The 23246-nt window shown below is 32.7% G+C and overlaps 1 protein-coding gene across 2 annotated transcripts in view; it reads right to left on the bottom strand.

Annotated features, from left to right (window-relative positions):
• Positions 1–713, bottom strand: part of LOC111911918 (uncharacterized) — a 1241-nt gene extending 528 nt beyond the window's left edge. Inside the window, exons 1-2 of one of the 2 annotated variants that reach the window (XM_023907673.2) lie at positions 541–713; positions 1–149 (exon numbers count right to left, since the gene is read on the bottom strand). The exon at positions 1–149 is cut by the window's left edge and continues 48 nt beyond it. In XM_023907673.2, the coding sequence (XP_023763441.1) occupies positions 1–138 (138 nt within the window). In that variant the 5' untranslated portion in view covers positions 139–149; positions 541–713. Of the gene's footprint in view, positions 155–540 lie in introns of both variants that reach the window. The other variant, XM_023907672.2, reaches the window with a different exon arrangement.
• Positions 714–23246: the final 22533 nt, after the last annotated feature.

Below are 23246 nucleotides of genomic sequence, written 5' to 3'. Positions count from 1 at the left end.
CATGTCACGTTTCTTGTTCCTACGATCTCGATAAGAATACTGAAGTGCCTTTTCTACCCTTTCTCTAGCTATCCGGATACAATTCTTTGCCCTTCCCCGGAAACCTTTCGCTAGTTTGAATACCTCCTTCTTGTTCATGTCTCTATACTCTACTCTATAGGTAAAGGATAAATATGTCATTTTACGTTTGTATCAATCATCACTTCCAAACATAGATAAGTCATTTTACACTTATGTTAATAATCTGCAGTTTTCCCCACATCCCGAACCCAGTTTGAAATCCCCGAAACTAGAACACTGGAAACTTAAAAAAATCTGGAAAAAAATGCAATAATCAAACAATAACCGAATCTGTGGTGTTCAGGAAATCAGGAATTAAAACATTAGAAATAATACTCTAATAAGTAAAATTTGTGTAAAGCATCTGAAATCAGGATTCAGGAATCAATATCACCAAAAGTATGAAAATAACAGTGCAAAAACTAGGAATGGTATTTCTAATACTACATAAAAGAGCAAGGCATTCGGCAAAATTATTACCTGTAAGCACAAGGAGACGGCTGCCTGAGAAGGGAGGAACCGAGCAGGTATGCGACGATTCCGACCGCGATTCGGACCAGACGTAGGTCGATTGACGATGGTTGCGTGAAAAGGGAAGAATCAAGGAGAGTCACAGACTGAAGAGGAGCGAGGTCTTGATAAATGATAATCTGATTTAGGGCTAAATTGTTTCAAGGGCAACAATGTAATTCGATTATTTTGTTAACTAAAGGGTGTTGACTTTTTTTTTTTTTTAAGGAAAAGTTGCAAAAATTTTTTGACTTTTCTAAAATGTTAGTTTTTTTTTTTTTTTTTTTTAATATCCAAAATTCAAAAGTAACTTTTAAAATACTTTTAACAAACATCTTTTTACCTTTTATCTTTTGGGAAAATGACTTAAAAAGTAATAATGTTTCAAAAACGTACAAAAAACACAATTATTCTTTTTTTAGTGAAAAAAATACCATTTTACTGGGTATTATAGGTTAGCTGGTTAAAAGATTTATGAAAATAGTTGTGCCCTTACCCTTCGTCATTTCCCCCAAAATCAAAGGTTTTTTCCTTCTCCTTCGTGCATTCATCATTTCTATAGAATCACAATGGATTCCAATTTCACAATCGAAGTAAATCATATAGGTTCTTTTGTCCCCAAACCGATTGTGTATTTCAATCCAGTAAAAATGGTTGTTAGCAATGTTGATTTCAAAAGCATGAGTTTCATGGAATTCATCCCGTATGTGAAGAACTTGGTCAAGTATGGAAGAATCAATGTGTACTATTGTCTTCCACAACATTCACTAAGAGATGGGTTAAGAGTCTTGGAAGATGAAAATGATTATGTTCGTTTCCTTGATGCTGGATATGAGAATGGGGGTATGATCAATTTGTACATTGATCACCGTCAGTATCCAGTTATGGAGTGGATTGAAGAAGAGATTGATGGGTTTTGGTCATAAGACATCCTATGTGCTCATACAAACCCTAAAGCTTGGATCTAGGTTTCTCTATTGTACATACTTTGAATCCAAGACTTTGAACCCTAATTCTAGCATATGGAAATCGGAATTCACATGTAATTAGGTTTAAGAACATACCTTGATTATTATATAGCAATAACAATCCAATTCCTCCTTGAATTGACCTTGGAAAGCTGAGAGTCACAAGTGTCACTCCTCTAATGACTTACAAACACCATAAGCAAGTGGAGAAGGTATAAAGAGAGAGGAGGGAGGTTAGAATTCGTCCTTAGGACCTCTTGGGAAGGGTTGGCCGAATTCCTAAGCCCTAGGGGGTTTATATAGGTGTAAAGATTAGGGTTTTAGTCCTTATCCTTATCTAGTTGCTTGTTCACTAAGCAACCATAAGATAAGTCCTAGAAATCCTTATCCTAGTCGAATTCTAAGGGATTTACACCTCAAATTCGTTCACCATATATATAAGATAATCCTTACCTTATTTTGTAACTATCACATAATTACAATTCAGCCCCTCTAATTTAATTAATTACACTTGATCACAAAATTAATTCTTAATTAATTATTGACCAATATTAATTAAACAAATATGATTTCTCCTTTAATATATTATTCTTATAACATATTAATAAATCATAATAACCTCTCTCTCTTTATTTATTTCTCCATTCAAGTTGCTTTGGTGAAGGCAACCCAAAAGGACCATGCACCATCGGGTCAAGTACATACCAAAATAGTTATGGACTTAGACACTAATCCAACAGTCTCCCACTTGGATAAGTCTAACAACTATTCTGAGTATGACTTCGGATCCCGATCTGCAATCGTAGCTTTCCAAAGCCGTTGTCAACTCTGATCCTATCAGATACGCGTGTCCTTAGATAAGGGATCATATATTCCTCCATTCTAGATATCATATGAGATATGATTTCAAATCATTCTCTTTGTACTATATCTCGATTCCCGATTTATGACGACTGACTAATTGAACAAATCAAATTAGCCTTAGCCCGGCCGAGCATTTACGTTTGTCATCACTAAATCATCGAGGGGCCCAAAGATATCGCTTTTATCCCACTTTGGATAAAAGGAACGGATAAAATTTGATACAATGCTTGCTTGTACTCACGCACCGAATCACACACAACAATATGTTTTATAACACCAAGTTACTGGTGCGTTTACATATTATCAATGTGTAACCGATTCGCAAGATACAACTCACACATCTCGGTTTCAAGAATATAAGATGTTATCGTCTCACCAATCACTCGTGATACAATTCATGGAGTGATCCAAGTGAGCGTGGGTTTAATCCAATGCTCAAATCATATTCGTAAGCACTCATGAACGTTGCAGTAAACATTTGCTTATGTCTAATACTTTTGTAGACAATCCACACACCAATTCATGACAGTCTTCATTCATATCTACTTCCAACATATGAACGACTGTGGCCCGTTTGAATAATTCGATTATTCTTAATAAACTCAATTATTCTGGAAGTCAAAACATGCAAATGTGAAACACAAGAATAATACTAACCCCATATGGCCTCAAACCTTTGAGTATAAATAAAACACCTTTTATTTTTCACCATATTGATTACTCATTATTTGTCGTTTCGGGTAATCAACTTCTTACTTGAATTATTACACTTGTCCCATGCTCCCAGCATGCACACAATGTTTACCTATGGTTCTTACTTTGTGAAATAGATCATATTGAACACATTTCCAATCATTCTCATTTCACAACTCCAAATCCTTTTCCATAAGTGAAAGAATATCAAATTCTTGCTACTTATAGAATATGCTAGATTTTATGCAATGATCTCTTTTTGTAATGTCACTGCACCAAAGTCACAAAGACTATTGCCAATGATATTACAAAGTCTTCTATCGGAGATTGTTACAATACAATTCCATAGATGTGATGTCTCTCACTCAAAGTACTTTCTTTGAACATTCTTTTGCATAAAAGTTTCTAATCTAGACATAGATTTTTTCAATATTCAATTCCCAATATGGACACGCTTCCATATTTTCCATATGACAACTCATTCTTAATAGAATCTTATCTATTCGTAATGATGTCGATATAGTCCATCCAATATGGAAACATTTCCATAATTTCCAATACTATACTTTCAACTACTCACAAGCGACCAATCCTCGTCGAACTTGGATTGTCCTTTGATAGTTGTTTAATTATTTTAGTCTAAACCGATTCTAGTCCTTTTTCCCTCTAAATGTGCTCGACATTTGGAAAATTTTAGAATGGTCAAACATTAAAGCATATGCAATCGATCCTATACCCGAAGCGTATGGGACACGACGCATAATGTTTTATTTGCTATGTTCTCAAAATTCGAATTGTGAAGAGGGATGCCGTAATCATAATCGAAATTTTAAGAACACACTTTGTACCTTTGACTAAATTTTATTAACATTTCTCAACCTAAACCTTTAGATTTGAAATGAAGCATAATATTCTCTCCCTTAATTATAGCAAAACAACTTTTCAACTATTGCGACTTTGCAAAGTATGACTCATGTTTTCTATAATTAATATTGCTAACCTTGCAATATTTTCCTTAATAATCATACAATCATAACATTTATGCTCCCACTATCATGATGATTATTATAAAACATAACACTTATGCTCCCACTAGCTTCGACATGTATTCATAAACATCTTAACTTTCAGAAAACAATACTTATTGAATTTCTTAAGTTCATGTTTTTAATACTTAGTGCTTTGATAATCTTTTATCAAGGTTTCTTGAACTTATACACATTTGCCTTCGATAGTTCATATGTGTGTCTAAACAATTAAGACTAATTGCCAAACCTCACAATTCAAATTATGGAAAGGGATACCGTAACCATAATCAAATTCGAGAATGCAATTTTACAATCACTATCTTCTTAAATCTTTCTTAGTGAAAGCATTTCCTCACAATCATTTTCATGAAGGAGGAAATCTTATGACACTTAGATTTGAGCGGTGTATGTGTTCCTATCCATGTGAATTTGTCAAAACCAAAATTTACGACAAATTCAAACTCTTATGGATCGAACTTTCTTGATCTTGATTTCTTTCCTTTATGGTAGCACAGCTGCCCACCATGTCTTCCAAGTAGTTAAGCAGCTCACCCTTTCCTATCAATGTACCTTTCATTGATTAAGGTGCTTTGCCTTTTATGCGTTCAAAATGAGAACTCATAGAACTCACATGCATAATTAACTCGATTGGATTGGCACAGAATCAAAATAATGTCAACACGATAGGTTGTAAACCTCAACTCGTGTGCTAGTGATGATCGATAAGGTTTATTTGATTTGTTCTTGAAACCTTTCAAGACCATTAAGACTCCCACTGACTCCTTGACATATAAGATTCTCTTGTCAATAAACATTTCTTGACAAACAAATATTCAAGAGTTAGTGTAGTATTTATCAAAACACTTCATAAATTGGTCCTAGTTGGTCTTTGTCTTATCCAAGACATCACAACTTTCCACATTTAATGAAAGTTACAAACCTTCTTAATACCTTTCACTCAATGTCACAATCTTAACTTTAAGATTTGTTATTGGAACGAAGTATGATTGACTTATTGTTTTAACCATTTCTTCAATTCTTGATTCCTCTTCTTAGACATACAATTGTACTAAGACTCACTTAGAGGATCAATTGAGATATGGTTCTTAATCATTAAGACCTATCATAAAGCATAAAAGGTACTCTCCCTTCATCTTAGAATGGAGTAACTTTTATCTTTCTGCCTACTTGATTCTTCTTATTCGTTCTGCTATTGAGTTAAACCCTTTAATCAATTCAGAATTACACCTAATCATGTAAGTATAATCATATTTACTAAACCTTTAGTAAATTATGACGAATATCATTTTTACTCTTATGGTGGACTTGATCAACACGCAACATTGTGTGCTCGATCTCTTAGTCCTTCACTTGACACCTTGTCAATGAATTAGTCTAATTTCCAAATATGAAATTTCTCATTCATCGCGCAACCAAGTTGCATGATTCCAAGTTTTTGTCTAATTGAAACTTGGGCGATGAGAAACTCTCCCTATTTGGTAAATTCTCGACTTTTCCATAAACACCATAAATGAGAATCATATCCATTTGTTGTAGAAATATGCAAACACCAATTTTCATAACGATTTCATTGCAAGGAAATAAACAAATAAATAAATAAGTCAAACAAAAATTTATTTTATAAAAGCAGCGGAAAACATTTGTCCTTACAATGCAAAATCCATTGAAAACTATGTATTTCAAAAGAAAATTTTCTAACAACTCTATCATAACTATCTAAGCTCAAAATCTAATCTTCAAGTCCATGCGATCAAGATCCATTCCTTGTGATTAGATTCATCTTGCTCTTTCACCAAGCTTCCTTTCTTTTCACCGATCCTGTAAAACATTCAAATGCAATCTTATTACATTATGTATTAAGAATTAATGAATAGGAACTTAATGGAGTTAGATAGTGGATTTTACCTGAAGTGTAGCCATACTCTTTGACTCTCCCATCTTCTGGACTCTTCAGGCTCTTTGGGCAGACTTGTATCCAACGCCCTTTCTTTTGGCAGTAAACGCAGGTCAGTTCTCCTAGAACGTCCTCGGAAGCATGGTCGGTTGACCTTTCCAACAAATACGCTCCATTGCTTCGCCAAATCATTTCTGATTCAGCAGCAATGAGCATGTAAGTTAGGTCAATGAGGTTGTTGTCATGATTCATCATATAATACTTTCTTTTGAACTCATTATATGATTCAGGAAGTGACTGCGAAACCCAATTCACATCCAACTCATCTGGGAATGACACACCCAACATTATCAACCTATCAATGTGTGATTTCATTCCTAGAACGTGGGCACACACGGGTTTACCATCTTCATGTTTCATTTCCAATAGGGCTTTAGTGATATTGAACCTTTCAATTCTTCGATCTTGTGGGTTGGGGAGAACAATAGGAGGAGGAGGAGGAAGTGAAGCATGATTTCTCGTTCCTCGATTGAATCGCGGAATACCATCTTCATGTGGAATGCTTGTTCCACGGGATTTGGGAAGACCATAGTTGTCAAACTTTGACATCTACAAAACGGGAGAAAAACAAATTCAAGTTAGTTGATAGATTGAATCCTTAGTAAATCACCCAAATGAGATACTAAGGCTAGGACCCAACACAATATTCTACAACTCGGGAGAGGGATGCCGTAACCCAAATTGCAGAACATTTGAAGGTAAGTGAATGACGATTCACTAATTTCCACCATGAAAAAACGAGAAGAAATTTAAGTTTTAAATCTATGAAAACTCCTAGATCCTTTGAGATTCATTGAACTTTCAATGGCATGTTTAAATCTCGATATGCCCCTCTTGTTTGTGACTGGGATGCCGAGGATCACAAAGCGGGTGTGAATAACCATGCAAACTTACATGGTGCCCTCACATGTTACAGTCACCTATTCGATGTGCCGGTAAACCACACACGCTCCATCGAACTATGACAAACATTGAATCACCCTTTGCTACCATTGCTTAGAACCATTTAGTGTGCCGGTAAGCCACACACGCTCCACTAACGTCTTTGCAAGGGCACAAAGTGTAATTTCATGGAATTGCATCAATTCACTTTTGCCTAAGTAACTAAGATTGGGAATTTTATGAAACATTTAGTTACTTTAATAATTCATTATACTTATAATGGAAGGTTTCGTCCTATCCTACCCGTTCGGCTAACGACCCTCCACTAGTCAAGAGTGTGGTGGGTAAGAGTGGATACCCATTCAATCGCCATTTTATAGGCAATTTCCTTAAACACCCCTTATAGACTAGCTTCGTGAATGAGGCCTACTAACGGTAAGACTGACTTTTACTCATACATATATATAATGTTAGACTTTTAATGTTATATATAGTATAGGGTGTATTTTATACTTTCAAAATACTAGGTGGTCTAATTTAACAATTATACCTTCAATTCAATTAAATTGTAAACCTAAACTTTTATGGATTTATTAAACTTCTTTTAATTATACACCTTAATTAATTAACAAAACCATAAGGGTGTGATTTGAAATTTTTCAAAACAATACTAGAGTTTTAGAATTTAACATTCCTAATTAAACTTTTAATCAACTTTTAAATTCCAAAACTTGAGGGCAAGTTTTGAAACATTTCAACACATTAGGGTTTAGAATTTAAATATGCATCAAAATTAAACTATTTAATCAAAATTTAAATTCCAAAACTTGAGGGCAAGTTTTGAAACCTTTTTTCAAAACATTAGGGTTTCAACTATTTAAATTTCAAAACTACAAAACTATTGGGTTCAAATTTAAACTATAAAACCTAGAGGGCAAAATATGAAACTTTTCATAACAACAAGGATCAAATAACAAATAATCTAAACTAACATTTAACTACATAATTATCCATATTTGATTTGTTTAATGATTTCTTGCAAAACAATTTATCAATTTACTTAAAATAATTAATCAATTATCTTATAAGGAAACAATTATCTTATTAATTGATAAATATCTTCAATTAGATTAAAAATATAGTCAAATATATCATATAATCGGATTAATATTAATCTAACATGATAAGGTAATTATCCCAATGCAAAAACAGCAAGAAATCCCGAGATAAGCACTATCTGACGCACCGACTCGCCGAGTTACCCTCTGGAACTCGCCGAGTAGGGCTGACTCGCCGAGTCAGGTCGAACAGTGAGGCCAAAACACGATTTTCAGTTACATCAAGTATCAATACAATAGAAACCAACCAAGGTCTGATACCACTGATGGGTTTTGGTCATAAGACATCCTATGTGCTCATACAAACCCTAAAGCTTGGATCTAGGTTTCTCTATTGTACATACTTTGAATCCAAGACTTTGAACCCTAATTCTAGCATATGGAAATCGGAATTCACATGTAATTAGGTTTAAGAACATACCTTGATTGTTATATAGCAATAACAATCCAATTCCTCCTTGAATTGACCTTGGAAAGCTGAGAGTCACAAGTGTCACTCCTCTAATGACTTACAAACACCATAAGCAAGTGGAGAAGGTATAAAGAGAGAGGAGGGAGGTTAGAATTCGTCCTTAGGACCTCTTGGGAAGGGTTGGCCGAATTCCTAAGCCCTAGGGGGTTTATATAGGTGTAAAGATTAGGGTTTTAGTCCTTATCCTTATCTAGTTGCTTGTCCACCAAGCAACCATAAGATAAGTCCTAGAAATCCTTATCCTAGTCGAATTCTAAGGGATTTACACCTCAAATTCGTTCACCATATATATAAGATAATCCTTACCTTATTTTGTAACTATCACATAATTACAATTCAGCCCCTCTAGTTTAATTAATTACACTTGATCACAAAATTAATTCTTAATTAATTATTGACCAATATTAATTAAACAAATATGATTTCTCCTTTAATATATTATTCTTATAACATATTAATAAATCATAATAACCTCTCTCTCTTTATTTATTTCTCCATTCAAGTTGCTTTGGTGAAGGCAACCCAAAAGGACCATGCACCATCGGGTCAAGTACATACCAAAATAGTTATGGACTTAGACACTAATCCAACAGAGATAGCTGAAGATGGATCGATAGATGGTAATACGAATGATGATGTGATGTAGACTCTGAGCTTTCAGATGATGAGTTCGTGGAGCATGAGCCTGATGATGAAGTGATACAACTACATCCATCTGATGATCCTTTCATTAGAAGAAAAAATTTCAAGCCTCCAAGAGTTGTGGATGATGAGAAAGATGATAAGAAAGATGTCAAGAAAGATCTTCATAAGTATTCAGTTCATGATCCTAACCAAAAATGGGATACAATGTTTCCAGTCTTAGGTATGAAATTCTGTGATCGTTATAAACTTAAGCATTTGTTAAGCAAATTATGCTGTTGCTAATGAGTATAAACTGTGGTATGAAAAACATGATTCAACTAGATTATTAGTTAGATGTTGCAAAGGTGAAGAGAAGTCTAAATTCCCTTTTAGGTTGTGGGCAAGTTGGATGAGTAAAGAAAAATCATTTCAGATTAAGTCCTTAATCTCTGAACATAATTGTAGTAGGGCCTTCAATTTAGGTTCAATGGTCACATATAGTTGGATTGGAAAACAGTTAATAGAAACCATAATAGATAATCCAATAATAAGTTACAGGAAAATGGCAGCAGTAGTCCTTAGAGATTTTAATCTAAAAGTTAGTTTTGGTCAGTGTAGAAATGCCAAAAAATTTGGATGAGATAGAAGGGAGCTTGGTGGCACACTATGAAAAGCTTAGGGGTTATGGTTTGGAGCTATTGAGGACTAATGCAGGTTCCACAGTGAAATTGAATGTGGATATCATGCCTGATTTTACAGTCCATTTTTATAAGATGTATATTTGCTTGAAGGCTGTGAAGGATGGTTGGATTGAGGGGTGTAGAAGAGTGATTGGTGTAGATGGATGTTTTTTAAAGGGACTTTGTAGAGGTTAGGTACTTTCAGCTGTTGGTAGGGATGCTAATAACCAAATGTATCCTCTAGCATGGGCTGTTGTACCGGTTGAAAATAAGGCAAATTGGAAATGGTTTTTGGATCTATTATTTGAAGACATTGATATGGGACAAGGTAGAGGACTAACCATCATCTCTGACCAACACAAGGTAGTCAACTGTTTTTTAATAATAGTATTTCTATTTTATTTTTAATTTATAATGACATTCAAATGTTACTTAACAGGGATTGATTGAAGCAATTAAGGAAAGAGTGTCAGAATGTGAGCATAGACAATGTGATAGGCATGTCTATGCCAACTTCAAGAAAAAAGTTCTCAGGAGCTGAATACAGGAAACTTTTCTGGTTTGCTGCCAAGGCCACAACAACCACAAAATTTGAAGATATCATGAAGGAGATCAAATTGATTGACAAAAATGCCTATGAACACCTGATGGAAAAAAACCAAACACATGGTCTAGGGCATTTTTTAGGGAAGATAGTGGTAGTGATGCCATTGAAAATGGTATATCAGAGTCATTTAATGCAGCCATTGTGGAAGCTAGAAAAAAACCAATAATAACAATGTTGGAAGGTATTAGAGTGTATGTCATGGAAATGATGTTTACTCAGAAAAGGAAGGGACTGAAGTGGAACTTGGAGATTTGTCCCTCAATTAGAAGGAAGATTGAGGACATGAAGAAAATACAAAGGTGTTTATACATAATACATAATACATAATACATATATACATAATAGGTTTTCAATACTAATAGGTTGTTACATTTCATAACAGGTTTTCGGGAGTAATTCCAAGTAGTTTTCATCAATATGAGAGTATATGGTTGAATGAGGTGTATGTAGTTGACTTACATAAAAGAACCAGTGGATGTAGATCATGGTAGCTGACAGGTATACCATGTGTCCATGCTATTTCTGCAATCTTGTGCTTGAACAGGAATATAGAGGAGTATGTAGCAATTTGGTACACAACACAAATGTTTGGAAGCTGCTACAAGTATAACGTCAAGCCAATAAATGGACATGAAATGTGGCCAGCAAATGATATGAATACCATCTTACCACCAAAGCGTAGAAGAATGCCTGGCAGACCAAAGATAAACCGGAAGAAATGCATTTCAAAAAAGAAGTGACAGACACACTTCTAAATGCAGTTTATGTTCCCAACCAGGTCATAACAAGAGGAAATGTCCTCCCAAACAAGTTAATATAGTAGATGATTCAGATCTCTTTGATTACCATGAGCTATTTGAGGGTGAGGGACAAGGACAGGGACAAGGTCAAGGGCAAGGACAGGGACAAGGCCATGGGGCAGCTGAGGATGTTGGAATTGATTTAGAGGAGGAGGTTGGAGGTGATTCAGAGGAAGAAATTAGAGGTGATTCAGAGGATGATTTAGAGGTGGAGGTTGAACAAGTAGTTGGTGAAGAAGTGGTGAATCCTGGAAACCATCATGTGGTTGCTCTAACTTTGAAAAGGAGAAAGTGTGGTCCTTCTCAGAGGAACACAAAACTTAGGTCGAGGAGGAAAGTGGTGACCAAGGATGATACAGGGGGAAGTCTTGAAAATCCTCTCACACTCTAGGAGCAGTAATGGGGACAACTTTTGTGAAGGGCATCTTTTGTTAGGTTTTGTCTTCGTGATCTTTTGTTAGCTTTAGTGCAGGACATCTTTTGGTAGGGAATCTTTTGTTGGGCACATCTTTTGATAACTTGTTGACATTTAAGTCAAAAACTGATGAAGCCACATGTGGTTAGGTGTAATGTGCTTTTGATAACTTGTTTATATTTAATGTATGTGGTCCCACTTTCATAATGTATGTGGTTTGGTAATGTATGTGGTTTATATTTATGGACAAGGACATGAACAAGACCATTCCAATATGTGGTCTAACTTTTTTCCAATATATTAACCAAGAATCATTAATTCCATTTCAATATACATAATGACTATTAATCAGGAATCATGAATTCCATTCCTGTGTGAAGAATCAATATAAAGCAATAATCAATAATTCCATTCCATTCCAGGAATCACTGATTCCATTCCTGTGTGAAGAATCAGTATTAACCAGGAATCATTAATTCCATTTCAATATACACAATGACTATTAATCAGGAATCATTAATTCCATTCCTGTGTGAAGAATCAATATTAAGCAGTAATCAATAATTTCATTCCATTCTAGGAATCACTGATTCCATTCCAGTATGAGCACTCAATTATATTTACGAATCATTGGTCCCATTCCTTTATCAAAACTAAATTTATTTCCATAAAACATTGATTCAATTCCAATACAAGACTTTTAATTAACCAAACTTTCTAAATACATTACCAAAGTCATTACATTACAATTTTCATTTCATTTCAATATAACATACATAAAAACCATAACAAAGAACAACAACATACAACATTTGAGATTCCAATATTTCCTAGTTAATTTATCCAAGTCTTTTCTGAAACTCATTGATTCTTTATCTGCCTTCACCTTATGTGTCCAAAAATTATTTTCCAATATTGATATCTTGACTTCAGTGTTGTCTTCTTTTATTAGTTCTTCATCTTGATCGACCCATTCCCATAAATCACATTTCTTCTTCTTCTTATCCTTCAATATACATAATAAAATTCACATAATAAATCAAGTATGAAGGAGAAGTAGATGATAGATGCTAGAACCACTTACTAGTGAGTTACGACATACTCTGAACTTTCTACCCAGATTATCAGCCGTAGTTGAGGTCCAAAATTGGGAAGGCTTCTCACAGTGACAAGGGTGAGCATAATCAATTGTGCTCCTGCTCTTGGAAATGTTCAAATTTGACATAGAATAATTTGATGAACTTGAAGATGCCATAGGAGCCGAAGGAGATGAAGAAGGGGGATGAAGATGGAACCCTAATTTTATGGATGAAGGTTATTAAAGCACGTTTTACCTCAGGTCACTCTAAAAGGTTATTTGTATTTAGTTGGTATTTTTTGTACAAAATTTTCATTTTAATGGTATTTTTTTCACTAAAAAAAGAATAATGGTGTTTTTTGTACGTTTTTGAAACATTATTACCTTTTTAAATCATTTTCCCTTATCTTTTTATAAAATTATAAAAGTAATAAGCCAAACACCCCCTAACAGTAAACACATAATCTTTAGGATAATAAAAAGAAAACAAGACGCCCACTGAAAAAAAAAGAACTTTGTTATTTTAGATGATAGTTTAATTATGAGAAATACGCTTTTATATTTTTTTTCTATTTATCTTATAATATTATAAAAAGTAATAATTAAATATTAAATCTATGTATTGTATGGATTTATTAAAAAAAATAATATTAAATTTTAAACATCAAACAATTAATAAAATAATACTTTTATATATAAGTAAAGACTTTATTAAATAAATATGTAACTGAACCCAAATTATTAAAACTTAGTAATGGCATTCTAATTAATTGTTAAAAATCATGAATTTCTAAACCAATTGTTGGTTTATCAATGTATACTTCACCATATTCTTCAAGGGATGTTCTACAATGCATTCAATTTTATTGCTCTTCAAAACCAATTCCAGTATTATATATGGTATTACATATGGTTGTTCTACAAGCATTCAATTTTATTCCTCTTCAAAAATAAATAAATAAATAATAAACAATTATATGATTAACATAATAGTGTATAAAAATGAAAAGATAATATTAAATCAATAAATATTGAAACAATTATATTTAAATACTTCCTCATCTGATAAAATCATTCCAATTTGACGTCTCCAATGTAGTTTCAATCAAGTTGTTTGTTTCCAAAGATAGATTATTCGGACCTTAATCATGTAGTTGTATTTTAAGAGACTTACGTCACCAATCATTGTAATTTTTATTGGATCCATGAGTTCTAATAGGATATAATCAATTAAAAAAACATTGAATGATGGGGTTAATGCAACTAATACACTTTGAAAGTAGAATTTCAAATGATTAAATCTCACTCGTAATATGAATTAGACAGGGCAGTATGGTAATTTTTTATGTGCGGAACAATTTAAATAAATACAAAATTATGTGACTCATTAAATAAATGACATGCATCATTATCGATCTGGACACTTTTAATCACATAAAAATGTTAAATTAATAGGTTAAAAACAAAAGTCAGATGCTCTTATGAGTAGAAATGAGAATAGGCTTTGCAGAAATTGAGATTTAGCAAATCAACCTTTCATTAAAACTACTACTTCTCAGTCTAACCAAATTATAAACGAAATCTGATATTATTAAATATTACAAAATTAATTAAATCCTACACATGATATGATATTACACAGAGCAATATGGTAGTTTTTGTATGAGGTACAATTTAAATGAGTACAAAAGGGACAATTTTTGTAATAATGTTAGTATACCACATGGTGAATTTAACCAACCAAAATGGAATATAACATTTATAAGTTATACCAAACACGTGTCATATATGAAATTAACCAATAATAGTACTAAGATATGCGTGTGTCTATTGAGCATGTTATACATCATTTTATTTAATAAATAAACTAAAGCCCTATTTACATATAAATTAAAAACGTGGTAATTCATTAACAAATAGTCCACTAATTAAACTTGATCCATAATATTAACTTCATGAATATCAATAGATCCAAATGACACCAGGAATAACTTAAATTAGTAGGAATCCCACTTATAATATGATAGTACGCAAGGAAAATTTAAATTAGTAGGAATCCTTGTACGGTACTGTTTAAATGAGTATAAAATTATCAAACTGTTAGTAGGGACAATTTCTGTAATCTTAGTATGTGGCATGGTCAAATTTAACAAAAATGACCATTATATCCCTACTCTTACAGATACAACAATTACAAACACTAAGAACACAATTAACTCACAAGCAGAAAGCTATTTGCACTTTTGAATTTAGGTAGAAAACAACAACTAACTTTGATCAAAGTCATCATTATATCAATATATTGCAATAAACAAATTGATTTTTTAGAGTTATCGTGAAAAATAAAATATTTTTTTTTTCAAGTTCTTATCATCAAACGTTAATGGAGCAAACGACTATTTTAAACACAGTCGAAAGATTAACAGACATAAGTTAAGAAACCACAGTAAAATTGATGATAAGAACTTTAACTTGCAAAGATTCCTAATGTCTTCTGAATGACTTCATATGTAACTTGGATGACAATTTAATGAGAGGTCCATCCCCATCTGTGTTGATTAAAAAGGGTTCAATTGTTGTATTTTAAATTGTAATAACAATCGATGCAGAGAGATAGAAAAGAATACATCAATGTTGTATACGATGAAGTAGAATCGTATATGTTTGATCAATATAAGGAGTAATACATTTGTATTATACAGATTCAATAGTAATTAACACAACTAACCTTGTTTAGTTGATGTTATATGCAAGGAGGATTATGGAGAAAAAACTATAGAAAAAACGGCTAAGTAATTCTGATTTTGAGAAGGAAAATGGATTAAATATATTAACCTATACATATCTTTGGAATTGATTACCTTATGTGATAAAACTTTATGAGATATCGAGAATATCATATTTATGGACTAAGTTATGAATGAATTTGAATTTTGAATATAACAGATTAAATTTGGTGCATGATTTTCTACAAGAGCCAAAATTATAGAGGACAGTTTTGAAGGAATTTATTGTATTTGATTTTAATATGATTTTGCATAAATTACTTAATGACATGTCAATCAAAATGTGCTAGAACAAATACAAATAAAACATATGGAAATACATTAAATAAAAAATGTTTAGAAAATGTCATGTGTCCGATGCAAGAAAAAGATGAGAGGTGGTAAATTTATTTTCATTTATTAGGAAGGATTGCCATATTTTGATAAAATTAAAAATATTTTAAAACATTTTGTCATCATTTTACATAAATAGAAAAAAAAAATATAAAAAAGATAAAAAGATATTTAATTTCTCTTAAATTATTATCCTATTTTAGACAAAATTTTATTTATTTTAGCAACCTAGTAACCATTTATAAAAATATATATCTAACTAAAAAAGCACACCATAGTATCAAATTCATGAAAATACCAAAAATACCAAAATTTTGCAATAAAAAGCGCACCATCTATCATGAAAATACAAAAAAATTGCACATTGTATCGAACTCAAGAACCTCGTTATTTTAGATAACTAGATGTGAGACCTATGTATTAAATGAGTTTATTTAAAAAAAATTAAATATAAAATTTTAACAATTTGAAAATTTTGCATTTATATAAAAAATGAGAAAAAATTTGAATTATTAAAGTTAATGAGGCTTTAATGTATTGAATACATTGCATATATAAATCATTTCTAATTAATACCTTACATATATAAATCATATTAAATGTAGAATTTTAATTTAATAAAATAAAAAATACAATAAAATGACAAGTGGAAAATAAAAAATTTAAAAATTCTAAAAAATGTCATGTGTTCAAATGAAGGAGAAGAGGACATGTGGCAAAAAAAAAATCTTCATTTATTAGAGTAGATAATATATAAATTCTTCTCTCTTTTTTTTGGCACTTTTTTTACATAATAAGTATACAATCAATCGTGACATTTGAATCCAAAAGAAAAATCTAGGGAACATATGGAAACATTAAGTCCAATTAAGCTACCAAATCCTAAGAAAGAACTAGTTTTTAAATGCACATACACCATATATGATATGAATTGAAGCATAAAATAGTGAGTTGATCCGTACACAACAATTTATGCTTTAAATGTTATATCGTACAACTATACAATACATTAATTGTTGTGTATGGCAAAAAACTGGTGTATATAAATCACTTCCCCGTAAAATAACATATCGTTTATAAGCTTATTTTATGGGATCAGTTATTCTTTAATTCACCATTTTTTTATAGTTTGTGGGGACATTTTTGTTGTTTAACTCATTATTATCTATGCCTCTTATACTGAGGCCTATCTTTTTTGTGAGTTGATGGATGATATTGTCATATTTTTAACATGTCCCATCATTTTAACTTTTACATTTCCTTCATCTCACTTAGTAATCTCTCATTTTGACTCTTACCTTTCCTTCATCTCACTCGTTAATCTCTCATTAGGCTAAAGGGAGTGGTAATACTCTTAGCATGTTGTCATATAGGATTTTTAAGTTTTTTTCATGATACCTAGGCTTAACATGTTTAAAACAAAAAAGATAAAGAGTGGAAGTGTGACAATTTAATAAGTTTAATTGTGGAGAAAAAAATTAAAATATATAAAGAAATACAAATCAACCAATCACAACACACCTTCATACTTTCTCTCTCCTCTCTCTTCTCGCTACACCCATAGCATCTCTTTCTTAGCACCCTCCTTGGCATAAGGTAGGGAGTGGTGTAACACCTTTAGCACTTTCCTTAACACCTCCCTTGACACCTCCACTCCTTTTAGCCTTATTAGGCTAAAATGAGTGGTAACACTCTTGGCATGTTACCATATAGGATTTTTTTAGTTTTTTTAGGGTAAATGTAACTGAAGCCCAACCAACTATCAGGTTTTGTTTTAAATGGCCCCTTATGTTTTTTTCTTGCATTTAAAGAGCATAAAATTCATATTAGCATGTTTATTAAGGACCCAATACCTGTTTTAACCGGTTACTATGCCAAATCAGATGCCACATATATAAAATTTAAGGCACCTTCACCTTCAATGCCAAATAACCATTCAATCCTCCCCATCCTAAGTTCTCCTTTATCTGTGATTTTTTTTTCTTTTCCTCTGAATCACAACTTATCTATTCAGTACATCGATTTCTCCATCTCATTGATTCAAGAAATATTTGTGTTATATCACATTCTCATCTGATTACATCATATGGATTTATTCACGATTTAGATGTTCTTCAACACATGTATGTGGAATTCAAACTCCACTAATAACCATCTCCTACTACTAGATCCCAACATTGTCCGCCTACCACCGATCATTAGCATCGTTCACCTACATGGGATTTGAAAAATGATTTTTTGCACAACACCGTAACTCTTACAAGAGGAGTGATGCACACAAGAGAAGAGGTTGAAGGGAAGAGGTATAAGAACCATCGGTTGCAGATTTGAAGCAACGAACATAGATCAGACGCCTGTTCGACATCACGATATGTCATCTTCAAACCCAATATTTTTCCAAATTTCCAGATTTAGGTTGTGACAGAGCTGAGGAAATTTAGGGGTTCTAGGTAGAGTCGTCGTCTTTAAACATCGTGAAACTAATGGGTTACATTTCAAGCAAAATTGAAGAGGTTAACTCGATCTTCTCTATCAATTTTAGGGCTTCTAAAATGTCTTCTTCACATATCAATTTGAGAACCCTGCAAACTACAGAGCCCGACTCATTATGAAGGAACTAGATGAGACAATAGGCAAATTACATACTTTTGTTACAATTGTAGGGACAGGTGGCACTATAGCCGGTGTTTCTTGATTTTTAAAGGAAATGATGCAGGGATAAAGTGTTATCTTCTAGATCCTCTTGGTTCTGGCTTGTTTAACAAAGTGACAAGATTAATGATGTACACAAGAGAAAAGGCTTAACTTGATGGAGAGTTCTAATATTTTTGTTCCTTTTATTCGATTCCTTCTAAGAAATGATGAACAATTTATTAGAAGTTCTTCAATAATGAAATGTGTTGGTCGTATGTCGTATGTTGCTGGTGGTGGTATTTTTCGGGATGCTGAGAGTATAACCCACTACTGCTGGTGTCACTGTGACTTTTACTTAGTTTGAAACACAACCTTCATATACATAATCAGATAGCTATAGTAGTTGTTAAAAGTCAATGAACATGTAGGTGAAATAAGAGAGTGTATGTCATAATTAGACCATATGTGGAACATAAACCGGATAAAAAAGGTTAAAGTGCCCTAATTGGCCGGTAATAATCAAGTTCATGCCCTTATAATGCAAAAAATTTAGACGAGGGACCTTTTAAACAAAATCATGTTAGTGTATAGGGTTATAGTGACATTTACCCTTTTTTTATGACACATATGCTTAGCATGTTTAGCATAAAAAAGGTGGAGAGTGGAAGTGTGACAATTTAGTAGGTTGTAACTAAGCAAACAAAAGTGAAAAATCTTACAATAAAAAAGCTCACCCAATACAAAAATAGTAAATCATACCATTTGTGAGATCTACGTTATCTGGACTTCAGACCCACATGGTAGGTCAATCGAAGAAGACCAACAATATCTTGGATGCACCAAAGTTTTAACCTTGAACCTCATACGCATGGGCGGTTCCACATAGTGTCCCGCAATGGCATCAGCAATGTCTGACTTCGGTGTACATAGTGCAAAAAAAATTTGAATTGTTTTCAATTATTGTGCCACTACCTAAAAAATGTGCAACTATATAAAAAATGTGTCACACCTAGTATGAAATCTTGTATCTATCCGTGCTCCTACGTATAATTTTACATCTCAACCACTAGGCTTCCATTACGGGAGACAAATGTTCACACAATAAGAATACCAAATTTTTTTGAAAAAACTCATCTCTTGGACGCTTTATGTGCAAACCGGCAAACCCTTTCGATATTGTGATCATCTTTTTTATTATTGTTTTGATATCATATTATTCCAATCATTTTTTAACAGCAAATACAAATATATACTTAACATTCATTGTTGCATGGTTCTTGTTCGTTTTGGGCTTATATTGTTTACAACATAAAACACAAATAATACTAGTAAAAATAAAAGAAATGTAGGTAAAATCATCTATGATCAATGTCTTATTCCCCAGTTTTTTAACCAAGGAAAAAGGGATTGAATGGAATGAGGGATTGCATAATGGAAGAAAATGGAAGAATATTGAAAGGAAAGAAAATTCATTCTCTTTGATATTTTCTTAGCTTCCTTTTTACTTCATTTCACTCCTAAAATGAAATTTTCAACCAAAATTAGATTCTACAAGAGAACAAAATTTCACAGTTTCTTCTTTGTGCCAGGATTGGCACAACAAAAGAGATATAAAGTCCATCCATGTTTCCAGAGAAATTAGATATAAATATAGCAAATATTAACATGTCAAAATCATGTATTAACTTGGAAGAAAAATATATAATCAATCTTATACTACGAGTATACTATTTTATTTATTTCATAATATTTAGTTCATCCACTCACACATTCTTAAATATTCTTTTAGCAACACTTAAATGTAATATTCAAAACTAAGTTATGACAGATTTTGCTAATAGGAAATATCAAAACTATCATGTAACCCAATCAAAATGAAGTTTACAAAAAAATAAAAAAATAAAAATAATAATGTGCTCTAACCTTGAAAATATCAAATTTGACCCAAAAGAATAGATATTGATACATGAGTAACAGATTAGGAGATTAGAACAACAAAAAAAAGTCAAACTTCAATCGAGCAACAAGAATTACTCATATCATTCATCAAGTCATTGAATCAAAATTTGGTTAAGTCAAATACGGATAAACCCTACAAACTATAATTTGTCAAACACACATAAGTTTTGTTAGCCATTGTTTCTACTATTTAAGTTATATATAGGGAAAATGACTCTTGAGGGTAATTAACTTTTGCGTTTGTACTCATTTGGTCCCCTTTTTTTTTTGTATTTAATATACCATCGAACTTGTTGTTGGTGTTTACCATAGCCCTTTTGACCGGTGATAGCCGGTCAAAGGGTTATGGTGAACACAAACAACAAGTTCGATGGTATATTGAGTACAAAAAAAAAGAAAGAGACCAAATGAGAACAAATGCAACAGTTGATTACCCTCCTGATTCATTTCCCTTTACTCATTTACAACAAATCTCACATCATCTCCTACTGATATTAATGACTTTATGAGATTCATTCTTGTTTCTCTTCAAAACATAACCTACGAAAAGACATTATTCATATATGTACAACTTTGTAATGCATTTGAATATTTATTAGGGGAATCTTGACTAAGCAGGCGCATTTCATGACTACATTTACATTTCCAATCAAATGATTTATCGTATTATGGATTCTAGACAAGTCTACAAACGAATGGAATCACAAGTGCTATGATTTTTGAGTTTACTTAGCTTTAAGATCGAACTCATGGGATAAGATACAACATCAATATGTACCAATATTATGGTGATGTGTCTTATCCCATGAGTTCGATCTTAAAGCTAAGTAAACTCAAAAATCACAGCACTTGTGATTCCACTCGTTTGTAGACTTGTCTAGAATCCATGATACGATAAATTATTTGATTGAAAATGTAAATGTAGTCATGAAATGCACCTGCTTAGTCAAGATTCCCCTAATAAATATTTAAATGCGTTACAAAGTTGTATATGTATGAATAATGTCCTTTCGTAGGTTATGTTTTGAAGAGAAGCAAGAATGAATCTCATAAAGTCATTAATATCAGTAGGAGATGATGTGAGATTTGTTGTAAAGAGTAAAGGAAAAATGAATCAGAAGGGTAACCAACTGTTGCATTTGTTCTCATTTGGTCCCTTTACTTTTTTTTGTACTTAATATACCATCGAACTTGTTGTTTGTGTTCACCATAACCCTTTGACCGGCTATCACCGGTCAAAAGTCGGTCAAAAGGACTATGGTAAACACCAACAACAAGTTCGATAGTATATTGAATACAAAAAAAAGGAACCAAATGAGTAAAAACGCAAAAGTTAATTACTCAAGAGTCATTTTCCCTTTTATATATATATATATATATATATATATATATATATATATATATATATATATATATATATATATATATATATATATATATATATATATATATATATATATATATATATATATATATATATATCATCACTAAAGAAAATCCATAATTTTGTACATGATATTAAACAATTTTGGCGAATGAAACAAAGTTAATCAGTACCCTGGTAACATACCGAACCCAAGATGAGCCTTCAATAATAGATCATATTCAGCTCCAAACTCCTCCACCATTTCATCTACTTTCTTATCTCGAGCTTTTGCAGCATTATCATACTCCAATCGCGCCTTATTCCACATTTCATGCGCTTCCATCTCCATCCGATCCTTTCCTGTAATGGCTCCAACGATCCTTCTAAAGCTATCAACTCCTTTTGCAATGGCTCGTTTCCAAACCTGAGCCTATTCACCATGTTTAGCCTCTTGAAAGCCCACGAAAGATCAAATCCAAACCCCTAAAACATGTTGAGATCTTCTTGAAGACTGGTTATATCCTCCTGCAACATTGCATCCACCGACGTTTCCAAAAATCTTTTTATAACCATATGGAGTTCTTTCAACATGTTCAGCCAGACTGATTTCCCACGAATTTGTAGCCCTTGAAATGTGTCGGGGTATTGTCGCTCGATAGCCTCCAACAACTCTTTTGCCTCGGGTCCCACATCATTCTTCCTCCACATTCCTACAGTTTGATCAACAGATGGGGAGAGTTTCGGCGACTCGTTGCTTCTTATGTTGACTGAAGCTGTCCTTCTTCTTTTACTTGAATTCTTGATGGGTTCAAGCTCTGATTCCTCTGGTTTAACAGAGACAAACTTTCTTTGCATTTGACAAGTCCATTTTGAAAACGTATTGGTGGATCGATTAGGATCTTTGTTGGCCATCTGTGAGTGACAGATTCTTCTTGTTGCCTTCTGTGAGATTAGTGTGACTGTATAGGGACGCTAAACGAAAAATCGAGAGACAAAAACGTGCGGAAAGGGGCCGATGAGTTAGAAATTCCAGCGGTTGGAGGTGGTTAATGGTGGAGGGAGGTGGGAACAGGCTTCGAGAGCAAACTCGGGAAATCCGGTGGTTCAAAACAGAGCTGCAGACTTGTTTGATGGTGAAAAGACTGGCAGATGGGACGGCTGTATAGAAAGAAGTAAGGAAATATATTATAGACCCTTAACTATTATGGTAGGAAATATATTATATATCCTTACCACTGATTATTATAATCACATCATCAATAACTATCTCATTAAATCTATAGGATATCTACTATCATTATACTTTAGTTAGAGTAAGTGAGTGGTCCTACGGAAACCACGTAAGCGTTATTTTATCATTAGTGTGGTTTCTTGCCTAAGCGTTATTTTATCAT

The sequence above is a fragment of the Lactuca sativa genome, chromosome 1 (assembly GCF_002870075.4).
Source record: "Lactuca sativa cultivar Salinas chromosome 1, Lsat_Salinas_v11, whole genome shotgun sequence".
Classification (NCBI taxonomy): domain Eukaryota; kingdom Viridiplantae; phylum Streptophyta; class Magnoliopsida; order Asterales; family Asteraceae; genus Lactuca; species Lactuca sativa.
The sequence above is the reverse complement of the archived record's forward strand: the minus strand, read 5'-3'. Positions and strand labels throughout refer to the sequence as shown.